The 13,252-nt window shown below is 43.2% G+C and overlaps 1 protein-coding gene across 2 annotated transcripts in view; it reads left to right on the top strand.

Annotated features, from left to right (window-relative positions):
- The window catches only part of LOC118125850 (astrotactin-2), a 248,262-nt gene that overhangs the window by 58,165 nt on the left and 176,845 nt on the right, over positions 1-13,252 (top strand). For both annotated transcript variants that reach the window (XM_035184886.1, XM_035184885.1), the window contains exon 3: positions 9,984-10,413. In XM_035184886.1, the coding sequence (XP_035040777.1) occupies positions 9,984-10,413 (430 nt within the window). The remainder of the gene's footprint in view (positions 1-9,983; positions 10,414-13,252) is intronic.

Raw genomic sequence — 13,252 nt, 5'->3', positions numbered from 1 at the left:
ACTGTTGATTTGAGCACCATTGAACAGTCATATGATCTATTTTGAAATAAGTGATGGTGATGAGTGCAAACTGAAAAAAATACAATGTCATGGTTAAACACATACACAATGAGTGTGATATTAACATTAAATGCGGACTGTCAACGTGATGATTATTAGTTTCGCCGAGAAGTTTGTTTTCATCTGCAATTTTTTTTCATTCGTTTGTTTGTTAGCAGGATTACGCAAAAACTACCGATTGCCATTAAAGTTTGTAGAGGGGTGGGGCATTATTCCACTTCCTTCAACATTGATTTCTCAGAGAATCTTTCATGGAACTTGATGAAAAAAAAACAACAAATCAGGCATCTCTAGGGGACAGATATTTATGGGTGTATGTAATTTGGTGCAAATACAAATATAAAATGGACATAGTGAAATGTTGGGCCTTGGTGCTGGTATGAACTCTGAGTGCTATTCTAATTTATTAGAATTTGTCAGACCCTCCCCATTACCACCAGTGTGGGTGGTAACGTGGACTGTGATTATATCCTGGTCAACATAGTCAACATCAGTATTTACCAATCCCATAAATCGTTTTTTGTTCATTTGCTGTTTCTGTCGTCTGTTCTTCTTGAGTCTGGACCTATTCTTGTCAACGTGATGTTTTTGAAACCAGGGGACGCTCAGTCGCAGCAAATGTTCAATTGAGCCGTTTCTTATGTTGTTGCATCACCTCAGAGATATTCACTGTTTGCAATTAGACCGTCCTCGCTGCATATCACAGTAACCTCTGTGAACTCTGAAGATAACGCCACCTAGCTCGGCCAAACTAACTACCTTGAGCCGGCAGATAAGCATTTTAGTTTTTCTTCTTCTTCCCCACATCTCCTCATCTGCTTCTGTATCTCACTATTGATTCATCCCAGTTCTTGCCGCTCTTTTAATGCCCCCTTGAAGCACAGTGATTAAAGTCTTGGGGAAATGTCCCCATTAATGTATATTTGAGCGGCTTGTTTTCCCCTCCTCTAAGTGCTAATGACAGCAGATGTGTTTTGCTAGCAGCCATTAATGACTCAAGCACCAATTGGGAACATCTGTGCTTTTTGAATTGGGCTTGGTGGTGTTATTCTGATCTGTGGCATCTATTAGCATTTACAAAGCAATCCCAATCCAATCCATTATTTATTTATTTTTTTACCAGAGGTATCTCTAATTATTTTCCACTGATTGAAAGAGGATTTCTTCTTTTGCATTAAACTTGGGACAAGGTTAAAACAAGTGTCAATGTGTCAAACACTCTGCAACATGAAGTGGAGCTGCTGGGGAGGTGAGGACACATTCCTGTGATATGAGGAGCAGAGGGGAGACCAGGGGGGAGACCAGCGGGGGAGATGTGGAAAGGGGGAGTGTGAAGGTTAGTTTTTGATTGCATCTGGCACAAATGGACAAAGACTACCTTCCCTTTCAGCTGCTGGTGCTCCCTGACAAGTCCACTCTCAAACACTGTTGTGGTAACACTCGGCCGACAGCTGCAGATACAAATAAAGGCCTCTCTTCAAGATAAACGACAGGGAATATAACAAGGGCTGAAGCCCCAGCTGCCTCTGGTTGAAGGAACGCAGGCGCGACCCGCGCCAACACATAAAAACACCTATAATCGCAGATAGCTACGTTGCATCCGCCCGCTCTCAAGGCGAGGATATTTCTTCCCCGAGTGGTGAGCAAAGTCATTCCTTTCACACTTTAAGTCATGTTTATTCTATATGTTGTTAAATACCCCAGTATCGCCTGTGACGGCGTAGCAAAAAGAAAAATCCTCGTAAGCCCTGAAAAACATATTTTCTTTTTAATCTTGCCCTTCAAGCAAAATGGGAAAACTGAAATGACTGTGTTCACTGTTATTTTACCACATGCTGCTCTTTACAGGTATGCGCAATTGTCTGCACTTTGACGCCTGTATCTTTACAAAAGTGAAAAAATCCATTCCCTGTCCCTATTCTCTCTCTCTCCCCCCCCCCCCCAATCAAAGTCTCCCCAAGGGCCTCATTGTGCGGGCCCTCGTATTGCCTTGTTATCAACAGCTGCAGCGAGCCCTTATGACACGACTGCAAATATTGGCCTTACCTTCCTAATCGCAGTTCTTCCTCTGAAAATGTCACAGGAGAAGGCCGCGTGTGCTGCGGTTGGCTTCCACTTCCTCGGCGTGGAGATATCATTTATCTCATATAAAAAGCAAATGAAAGAGCCATAATGTAGTCGGGGCGGGTGGGGCGGTGCGAGGAAGAGGGGGCATCGCAGCCTCTTCTTCTCCAGCAGCACTAATTTGCCACAGTAATGAGCAAGCGGTGGTGAATGAGCGTTGGCAATTATATTTGGTTACCATGCAAACAGTGAGCATCATGGGATGTCATTAAACAGAGAAATATATCCAGGCTCTATTACAATAGAAGTGGGGGAGGGGACAAATGGTAGCTATTATCTGAACGCAGAACCTTTCTTTTACCAACATGTGTATAATTTTGAAATGCTAAAGTGTTTATCCTCGAGGAATGACCTCATGGGAGCATCCACTCATCTATTTTGATTTCCCCCCACTATTCAGTTCCCTAATTTATTTATTTTTCTACCGTTCATGAGGCGTAATTACATCAAATAAAACTAATAGTGGGATTATGTACGCTCTGCGCTCTAATTGTTTTGTTTGTGAGGTGCAAAAAATACTGTCAAAAGCCTTTTTATTATAAAAAAGTCAAATAGCCTAATTTACCTTGAACCATATGCATTTGGAAAACAAACAGACGAGTGTGGACTGAAAACAGAGATAACACTTTTCATTCACAGTGTCAGGCCAAAACAAATTTGTCCATGACAATACTTTGAAATGCCCATTGGGCGGTATAATGAGAAATGTTTAACTGAATTACCCTGTAGATCTCAGTAAATACTGGTGTTCACCATCCGCCGAGCCGAATGAGATGTAAAGCAGGGGTCCCATTTTCTCTGCTAGCCAACAGAACCAAGTTAATTGCTGTCATTTTCCCAGAGCTCGGTGTGACTGTGATTTTTACAGAGTTCGGTAACATGTCACTGTAAACGGAACGCCGGAGGAGACGATGCATGGGGAGACCCATTTTCTCGATAAGCTGTTGAGATTATCGTCACCTTCCTGACTAAATATAGATGTTGTGTGGTTGCAATTACAGCCAGTTATGAGGGCTTGAAAGATGCGATGCAACAGTGAGTTGAGAAACAAGCAAATAGATAATAATTGATAATAAACTTCTGATGTGTTTAAAATAAATGGAGGGGCATGTAACTATGCCTTCATGGACACCAGTTTTCTAATTATAGACCTCGTTATTTTATTATTAGTATTATTATTTTGATTATAGCCCTAATAAAATATTCCATTCAAATTCCCATTCACATGTTTGAGAGCATAGTCTGGGTATGACTGACATCAACATTACATTCACTATGCCATCCATTTGAAATAGTCAACAGGGAATGTGTCATTAAGCAGTTGGGAATCGCTGCATGTCGATGTGGCAGCATTCTGTGAAAACCCCAATAAGGCGTTTTAATGCGATTAAAGATTGTATGCTTGTCTTCATAATCCAACTAAGATCGGAAAACTCCACATGTCTTTCTTTGATTGTTGCCTATTCAGAGTATGATTGTTAATCATGTTAAGGTAATCAGCAATGGCTGTTTACATGGCATGGTCTTATATTCTAATATCAGGATGGTGTTCATTTAAATGTATTAGTGGATATTCGCTATTCCACAGTGACTAAACAGCATATTTCATTATAAACAATCAGTCATAGAATTTATAGTGTTTTTTGGTGTGGCGTTAATAAATGTGGAAAATAATGCATTTTCTCTCAACACAAACTTTTTCAACGTAAAAAAAAAAGAGTTTGCCTCGCAGGTGCTGCATATGTATAAAGGAGTCCCCTTGCAGAAGTGAGGTGTCATTTATCTTTGTAATATATGGTACCGATGCAGACTTCATCCCTCAGAATAGGCCCCGAGCCTGGAAATCCTGAAACAGACTTATTGTTATGCTGGCAGAGAGAGGAGAGGAGAGTAGTGGGAGTGGGGCGGCACGGGCTGAGGCTAGAAAAAAAAGCTTGGGAGAGAGGAATCCAGGGGGGGGGGTGGAAGGACCCCACTAGTGAGTCAGCCCTAATTTTCTGTCATGAATCACAAAGGCCAGGACTCAAAAGCGGCATTATCAGCCCTCAAATCTCCATCCCTGTGTGTGCGATGGAGCATCGTGGCATGTAGAAAGGGGAGGACGGAGGGGCGGAGTAATGAGGGGATAGGACTCAAAGTGATGGGGAAGGGGTTGGGAAGAGGATGACGGAAACGCGTATTAGTTCCCATGGCGAGGGGGACAAAATGGAAAGGTCGACCTGGCGGTTTCCACTTAAGCTGTGGGAGATTTTCATTCAGTTTTCAATCACAGTATAATCAGATTTTATGATTAGGTACGGGCTTTTGGTCAGCGTAATTTCTCTGGTGATTTGCATAGGCTTGGCCGTGGAGGTTTTAAATGATTTTCAGTTACTTCGGAATAGATTATTTCACGCATCATAAAACTTTACCTTTCCAATTGAGATGTAACACATATTTATCCAAATGTCTTCTGACAACATGTCCAATTTTATATAAAATGACAAAAGAACACCGGGGCGACGCGTGATCCTGGGGTCGTTTTTGGCAAAGAAAATAAAAAGTTGGACTCTGGCTTGCCTGTGTCCGTATCGCATGTCTCAAACCCGACTTGTAGCACAGTTCCTCCATGTGCACGTGCAGGTAATGGACAGGCACGGTCTCTCCAAGGTGAATTAGCGAGAGTGGAAAACATTAACCAGAGAGCCAAGTCTTGTCATTCACGCTGCGACTTGTAGTTGGACAGAGGGAACGGAGAGCAGATGCTCGGGCACATGCCACTTTAACGTCCTGCTGGGAGGAGGACGAGGGGAGAGACACAAAGAAGGGAGGGGAAAGGTAAGAGCGAGTGGGAGGTTGACAAATAAAAGATGGTGACAGAAAAAAAAAGACGCGGAGAGAGAGAGGTTGCTGAGAGTCGTTCCGCCTTGAAGGTCTTTGCCTTGCACACAATGGGATGAACACAAAAACATACCATTAGAGGTGTGTTTGTATACATTTTGTACTTGAAGGCAATGCCACGCATGCTTCTAGCAATGGCATCTGCTTTTTTTTGCACATCACTCCTGCTTGTCGTTTCTGCGCTCCCCGACTCAAAAGCGACATTTGCCCCAAACAACGCACCAAGGATCAGGTCTTGTAGCAACAGGATGGTGACTGGTGCTCGTTGAGCCACTGCTGCCGCTGTGCACAGATGGTGGCTAAACCACAGATGCATGTGTTGGATCTGTTGGCTCCGAGTCGTGTTGCTCCCCCACCGAGGAGGATCATAAGGGAGTCCGATTTTCTCCACATTTCTTTCTCCACATCTGAAGACTCTTACAGGAGCGATAGGGTGAAGAGCGGATCGATACAATTGATCCTCAAACGTCCCACCTGTTGGGGAGTTTGGTGCCGCGTGAGGGTTTTGATTGAGGAGCGCTTTCATCAATAAAGCGCTTGCAGTTTGTGTTCCCCTCTCAATTAGCAGCTTGCAAGAAAGAACATGTTTACTGAAACCTCAAACGGGAAAGAAGAAGAAAATACTCAGTAGAGTTGTGATTTTTTTATACTGTGATCAACAATATAAACACACTTTCTTTACACGATTTTAATTATTTATAGTAGTTAATTTGAAGTGAAACAGACAAATTACTGTTTGTGTCATGCCTTAATCACAATATGTGTAAATTACCGTTCCTTATTAACCAGGAAATTGCCTGAATACACTTCAGATGCAAGAATTACTATAGAGAATGATGATATGATGATGATATTTACAACTAATGCTATTTTTATTGACTTCATGCTGCTTCACATTTATTACCTCCACCAAGGACGTTATTTTTTCATCCGTTTGTTTGTTTGTAAGCAAGATACGCAAAAGCTACTGGACAGATAACATCGAAACTTATTTAAATTTTAGGATGAGGGTCTAGCAGATCGATGACATTTTTTAATTTTATTTAACATTGCTAGACAGGATATTTTTCAGCATTTTCATTGAGTTCTCAGAATAAATGTGTGGATCTTGATGAAAGGGGCATGTTTAGGGGACTGATATCTACGAGCTTGAGCAATGAGATCCAAATAAACATCCAAATCTTAGTGAATTTGAATGTGGTTTAAGGGATCAGTTTTGTTTACGTATCCGAGCGAAGCGTCTGCCCTGCCTCGTGCACTTTTAGCCTCCTTTCTTCTACGAGTGGGCCAGAGACAGGTAAGACATCTGAGAGAAACATGGTGATTGAGCTATATCCGTCCTCAACAGAAGAGATGCCAACTGAATGAGATTCAACACGAATGTTGCAGAGATTAGAGGCAACAGCAGGGGTAAATATGCGGGGACAAGAACACGGATAAACACCTACACAAACACAGTCAAGATGTCGCTACATGAATTAAATGTCGACCGTATATATCTTTACGTGACTTCAAGAGGAGATATACAAGTGAAGGTCATGTTATCTTCTATGTCCTATATGTTAAGAAAAATAAGCTTTGAAAAAAAGACGCAGAAAATCATTTTTGGTCTGCTATGGCTGCACTGCCACAATCAAATTGTACAAACCTCTGGTATTTTGAATATGAATACTGAATTACTTCTATTGGAAAAAAGTACAACTCAGTCATTGGTACTTTATTCAACTTATAAAAGAAAAGGGCTAATGGGTACTTAAAAAGGGATAAAATGGTACAAGCGAGCCTTGAAAAGGAGAATGAAAAGAAAGAGGCAGCGTGAGCCTGAGCAGAGATGGGGAAAGAAATAATAGGAGGGTAGGAAATAAAAGGTAAACAGCAGGGAAAATATAGTGAATGTACAGGAGAGGGCTAATAGGAGAAGAGTATCGAGGTAGAAAAGTAAAAGCACCATGCAACGTGATTCAGGAGGGAAATGGGAGCATTATTGGGGGGGAAAGGGGACGCAAAGTACAGAAAATTATCCCAGAGTGAAGTACACCCATACTACAGAAAAGAGAGGAATTATGGGGATTCCAGCCACTTTCCGCCCCGCAAAGTCACTTAGGACTAAAGCAGCAGGGATTTGTTGGGTCTGAAGATGAACAGAAAACCCATTTTCCCTCATGGCTACATCTGCCACTGTGAATTTATATGGCTGTTGTAGTGAAGAGTGGAAGAAAGATGTGATCAAACACGAAGGGGGAGCGGAGACGGAGGGACGCACTGTAATGGAGAGGGAGAGAGAGGGAGAGAACAAAGAGCGAGGACGGTGAACAGTGCGGAGGAAAACACTGCGAGACGACACGTGAGGGGACATTTGAGAGAAATGAATTAGGAGGAGGAAATGCACATGAAAGAAACTCTTAGGGCCACTGATGTGGCAGAGACGGAGCTAAATTAACAGAGAATTGAAAAGACAAAAGCTGACATGTGGGGGCTTCTTAGTGGGAGTGATTGCACTTTGCGAAGTTTTGCGACGACTGTAATTGTACTCGCGAGTCTGCGGAGTTTAGATTTAAATGTAAGGGGGGCAAGTTAGGTTTTAAGCAACAAATATAGCTTGAAAGTACAAGGTGTATTTCTGGAAATATCAAGGACGAAGGAACAATTTCTTCTCTCATTTCCTGTCACAATAAACTGATGAGGTGAATAAGACGTCAAACTACTCCCTATGTTTTAGCTGCTAAAAAAAGAAGATGTAGTGTTAAACTGAGATTTGCAACTCTTTTATATATTTTTCCTCTGCGTTTCTATCCATCACTGTTTTTCAGTGGCGCTGCAGATCCGTGCGACGTCACCGTGTTATCACTCCGCCGCTCAAATGAAAGATAAGCCTCCGTATGTGTTTGCTATTCTTCAGGGGGAATTAATGTAGAAGTGCGGGTGCTGAGGGGAGTTTTTTGTGGGACTGCATTTCTGCAAAGCTGCCATCCCACTGGAGATTAATGAACAAGTTTGTCCATGGTACTACTCCTCTCTGTGCCGCCTCTCCCCTCAGCATTGTTTGATTTATGGACACCCAGCAGTGCATGAGTTATAATTTGAAGGGGGTTTGTTTTTCCTCATGAAGATGGAATTTTAAATGCTGTGATGAATGACCCCTTGTGGTTTTTATTTATTATTCTGTCGTGATTCAGTTTGGCGCGCGCGTGTCTGCGTGCAGTCCCGGCGTTCACGCTCCCCTGGCGGAGGTGCGTGCGCGGGTTTCGTGCACGTGTGTAATTTTCGTGAATACAGCCACGTCTTTAAATATGTGCTCGCAAAAGTTGCCGACGCTGCGTTTTTCTGCTTGACAGCCGCGGATGCATCGCTCCTAGGTTGCCACGTCTTCTCCGAATCGAATGCCACGTCTCACCTATTGGACACCATTGTGAAAAATCAAAGAATAAGTCATGCCTTCACTTTCTTTCCTCCATTCTGTCTGGGCACATGGATTCATTTCATCATCCAGCCACAGCATGTATATGGCAGGGTGTTTGATGTTTCTGTTACAGTGACATATTGAATGAAATGGGATGCTCCTGGCTGAATTTACAGGACAGAGAGGAAGAGCTTGGGGAAGACAGAAGGCAAAACGTGCGTGCGCGTGTGCGTGTGCTCTTTGTGAGGACCAGTTTGAGTGTACAACCAGCGGAGTGAGGACATTTTGGGAAAGTCAGGACATTTGTCCAGTCCTCACTTTGTGACCCCCCTTTAATGGACTGTCTGCGGGTTAAGACTTGGTTTTAGGGTTAGAATTAGGTTAGGGTTAGGCATTTTTTGTGTGTGTGTGTGTGTGTGTGTGTGTGTGTGTGTGTGTGTGTGTGTGTGTGTGTGTGTGTGTGTGTGTGTGTGTGTGTGTGTGTGTGTGTGTGTGTGTGTGTGTGTGTGTGTGTGTGTGTGTGTGTGTGTGTGTGTAAAGAAAGGAGCAGCTCGATGCAGCACTGTCCCTTCTATTATCTGTGGAGTGTGTGAGTGATGTCAAATTAAAGTGCTTCCTCTTTGGGGTCATTTTTTGAGTTTGCACGTTACGGTGCTGTTGCGTTAGATCACACAGTGCCGCTGGTATATCTTCTGTACATGCCCTTATATTTAGGTGAGCCCTGTATTCACATGCTGACCACGTGTCCGACTGCAGAAAGTGCACAAGGAGCAAACAAAGTGCTGATTTTGAGCACTAAAAAAAAACGTAATGCGCTGCACAGCAGTTTTATTGTGCATGGGTGTATTTGCGTGTCCATATCCTTCCTACCTTCTAATTATTTGCTAAAGTCACCATTGTTACCGGGGCGCCCAGTTTCATTTATCTCTTCTCTTTTTCCAGAAGAGTTTTAAAACCTCATCACCTTTCTTTGTCTTTGTCTTTGTCTTTTTAAGCCTTGAGAAATTCACACAAAAAAAGGATGACTCATCATTCATAACACTGGTGCATGCTTGGATTATTTTGGGCATCAGACCGGTTAGTATTTATCTCACCTCTAGAGATTGTTTGACATATGCTTGTTTCTGGCTTCGCTCTGCAATGTCTAGAGTTTTTCAAGTTATGTTTTGTTTTTTTTTTATTCTTATTTGCTGCATTTTGTGACCAATTCACTTGTTCTGTAGTTTTGGCACAAACGATTTGGTCTTTTGTTGCTTTAAGAACTCACACATTGAAGCGCTAATTGCCAGACCTCTTTAATAGCGAGCAAATGGTGCTAATCGTCATTCAGTCTCATATAATTGCCACTGGAGCAGTGATTGTAATTGTTCTTGTTAGAGGTAAAGCCCTCTTTGTATTATATTGTTGTATTGTCGTGCGCCATGTGAAATGTAGTGATTAACAATTAAGTGTGATTATCGGAGTTGTCCTCCAGCTCTTCCCTCATGTCGCCTTTCTATTTTTTCATTTCTCCATCCAGGGAGGCCTCATCGCACTCCTGCTCCTGATTCTCCTCTTCACCCTCGTGCTGTACACCCGCCACCGATGGTGCAAGCGGCGCCGCATCCCCCAGAAGAGCGCCAGCACCGAGGCCACTCACGAGATCCACTACATCCCCTCCGTGTTGCTCGGCCCGCAGGGCCGCGACAGCTACCGGGGCTCGCGAGGCACTCACCAGCACGGCAGCTCCGTCATCGGCATGCCCATCCGCGAGACCCCCATTCTGGACGACTACGACTGCGACGAGGACGACCAGGGAGGACACTCGCTTAACTCCACGCCGAACCAGCTCCACAACAAGCTGAGCGACGGGAAGCTGCAGGAGGACTACGGAGTAAACATTGGCATCGGGGGACACACAGACATGATGTGCAAGGAGGATGAGTTTAAGCATAATTTTGACAAACGAGGTGGGTTAATCATCTGAATTCATTTCCCTTCGGAAAAAACAATCTGTTTTGATGGAAATCCAAACACTATATGCATACAGTGGGGATTAATTATACATATAACTGTGAGATTAACTGCACGATGCTGGCTGTCTCTCCGTCATGCATGAGCTGCATTAAAAACCCCAATAATTTGAGTTGTCATAGAAAGTCTGTTGTGCTCTGCGGTGGTTCTCGTGCTTTTGCATGCATGATTTGTACATCCGCCCAGGCGCTCGGTGCCAGCTCCCCAGATGGCCCAGCCTGGACAGTTCACTTTGGCTCTGCCCGGCCCACCCGTGTTCTCGGCTGCACAGCACGCCCCGCTTACATTTTTGTCAGAAAGAAGCAGCTTCGCATGACTCATGTCATCGCTTCACACTGATAACGATAAGAGTCCTGTTTTTCCGTGAGTCATCGGCGTTTAATGGACCGCTGAGTATACTTTTATTAAGTGCGAACTTTTCCTCCATCTGAAGCCACACTCTGTCACATCCACTGCCTCTTTACAGCTGCCCCGCTCAAACAGTAATGTAATGCTGTGCCGTGTAATTTAATGTAACGTGTAAAGGTCAAGTGACCGGGGCCATTGGTCTAGGTGATTAGATGATGAGATGGTGTCAGTGAGCGGCCTGCTGAACCTTTTTTTTTAATACACAGTCTGTAGTCTCCTCTTAAAGCAAGGGACAAAAACAATAATCGTACCAATATAAAACAAGCAACTCTTCAAATATGTCCGCGCTGAAGATTTGATTTTGGTCTGAGGCATAGAGGCGTTCGGTGGTATCATATCCTGTTGAACCCGGGGTGCTCTTCTGCAAAGTTGGACTTGAATAATTGACGGCTGCTGACTGGGTTGGAAGTTGCCCTGGTTATTCATGTCATAGTGAATTATGCATTAGGTTTGTGGAAAAGCCCTCATGCTCGCATCGTATTTATCTCTCTAAATCACTGCATGTTCTCAAACTGTTTGTGGCTGCATGTGTATATTTCTTACTGAGAACAGATCAATACTCAGATCAAGTTTCATTTTACAACGGCAACATTGTTACATTGTTGATTCATGTTTTAGATGGTGATGGTCTTTACTTGAACTGGACATGTTTAAGCCTCGGGGGCAACGACCTATACTTTTTTTTTAGATGTTTTAAGCTCGGATGATATTTTGGCTCATCTCTACAGTCACCTGCGTATGAATCCAGATAAATTCAAAAGCAGATGGCCGATGCATTTCTGTCTCTTCACACAGATTGTTTACCTGCTGGCAACCAAACCCTGCTCAGACGTGATTGGTCAAACTAGAAACAGAAACCATAAGGTTTTCAACTCCAAAATCACCCCCCCCTGCCTACAGATTCTGCATATTCACATTCAGAATCTGTTTATAGGAACGACATAGCCTCAGACCCCCAACTATAGCTGATAACGACTCTAAAAAGCTAACTTTAATTTAATTTCACGAAACAGTCTTCCTCATTTACACGTTCATGCTCACACCTTGGATTTTCTCACTCAGACATGCAAACAGATTCACTGCAGGTACAAGCAGCATGAATAATCTCCACATTTTGTGCAATGGCCTGCCTTAGGCACACTGATCCTACAGGTAAATTATCATTTCTTTGTGTTTTTGTTGTGTTTTAGCGAAACCCACAAGGAAAGAAAATGTTTGATTTGTTGTCTTTTCCATTAAGATTACCAATGACCAATATTTAATGGATTACTGATGTTGAGAAACATGGACAAATTAATCTAAAGTGGTGTTATGTGGAACAACATTTATATGCAAGCAGGAAACATTTAAAATGTATGTACTGGACATCATTTTTCATATAGCGCTAGTATTTATACCTGTTGATCAATTTTAGATTAGTTTTTTCAAAATTAAATGTAACTCAGGATCTAGTCTGCAACTTAAACAGTTTTGAATGCAGCCTCCAGAAAGGCTACCACCATCTAAGCTAATGGTGTTGCTAGTAGCAGCGGTCATGGCTGCTCAGTGCTGCAAAAGGCTCATTCAGTGGGCAGATAGAGCTGCAGGCGACAGACGGAAGCAACATGCAGCAGACTTTCTCTCTGATAGTTAAAGTTTTACTGTCAATGAATTCTGATCTTGAATCCACTGCCTTTTTAGCTATGCTCTTTCCAAGAGCTCATTCTGAGTTCCAGCTTTATTCCCTAATATCCTCGCAATTATCTTTAAGGTTAAACTTTATGCAGTGGAGGAAGTTTGACGCCCGATTCAAGGTATTACAGCCAGACTCTTACTCTGTGTAAAAGTGGCTAATTAATGTGTCAACTGGTCATTTCTTTTCCTCCGAATACAAACCAGTTCTTGACACATCCGTCTATTTACCTCATAAACAGGGAACTTTTCAAACAGGCCCGGCACACACACCAGTTAATTGGATGCCTCTGCGTACCCATCTGTACTCTGCATAAAGTGGTGACATTTGAATAGGAGGCGATTAACTTCTGTCCCACTTGTCCAGTGCCTGGCATCCCGGACGTCTCCGAAATACCAGCCTGCCTTTATCTGTCTGTCCTTGCTGACAGATAACCTCATTCAGGCAGACTCAATGGTATTATCCCCAGGGATTATGGATATGCCTCGCAGGGTTGTGCGTGGCATTGGCTTTGGTTACACGGACAGCCAAACAAATGAGACCTGTCAATTTCATTATTTAGCTGGATTCCCACGGCTTTGGGGGATGCGCCGTGCAGCACGGACACTGTAAATCAGCTGTAGAAGGAAGGGAATTTTGTCCCGCGACGAGCATTCGGGGACTGCTTATCGCTATCAGACCGCCATCATCACACC

This window comes from Hippoglossus stenolepis, chromosome 18 (assembly GCF_022539355.2).
Source record: "Hippoglossus stenolepis isolate QCI-W04-F060 chromosome 18, HSTE1.2, whole genome shotgun sequence".
NCBI lineage: Eukaryota > Metazoa > Chordata > Actinopteri > Pleuronectiformes > Pleuronectidae > Hippoglossus > Hippoglossus stenolepis.
This window is presented reverse-complemented; position numbering and strand designations above follow the sequence as displayed.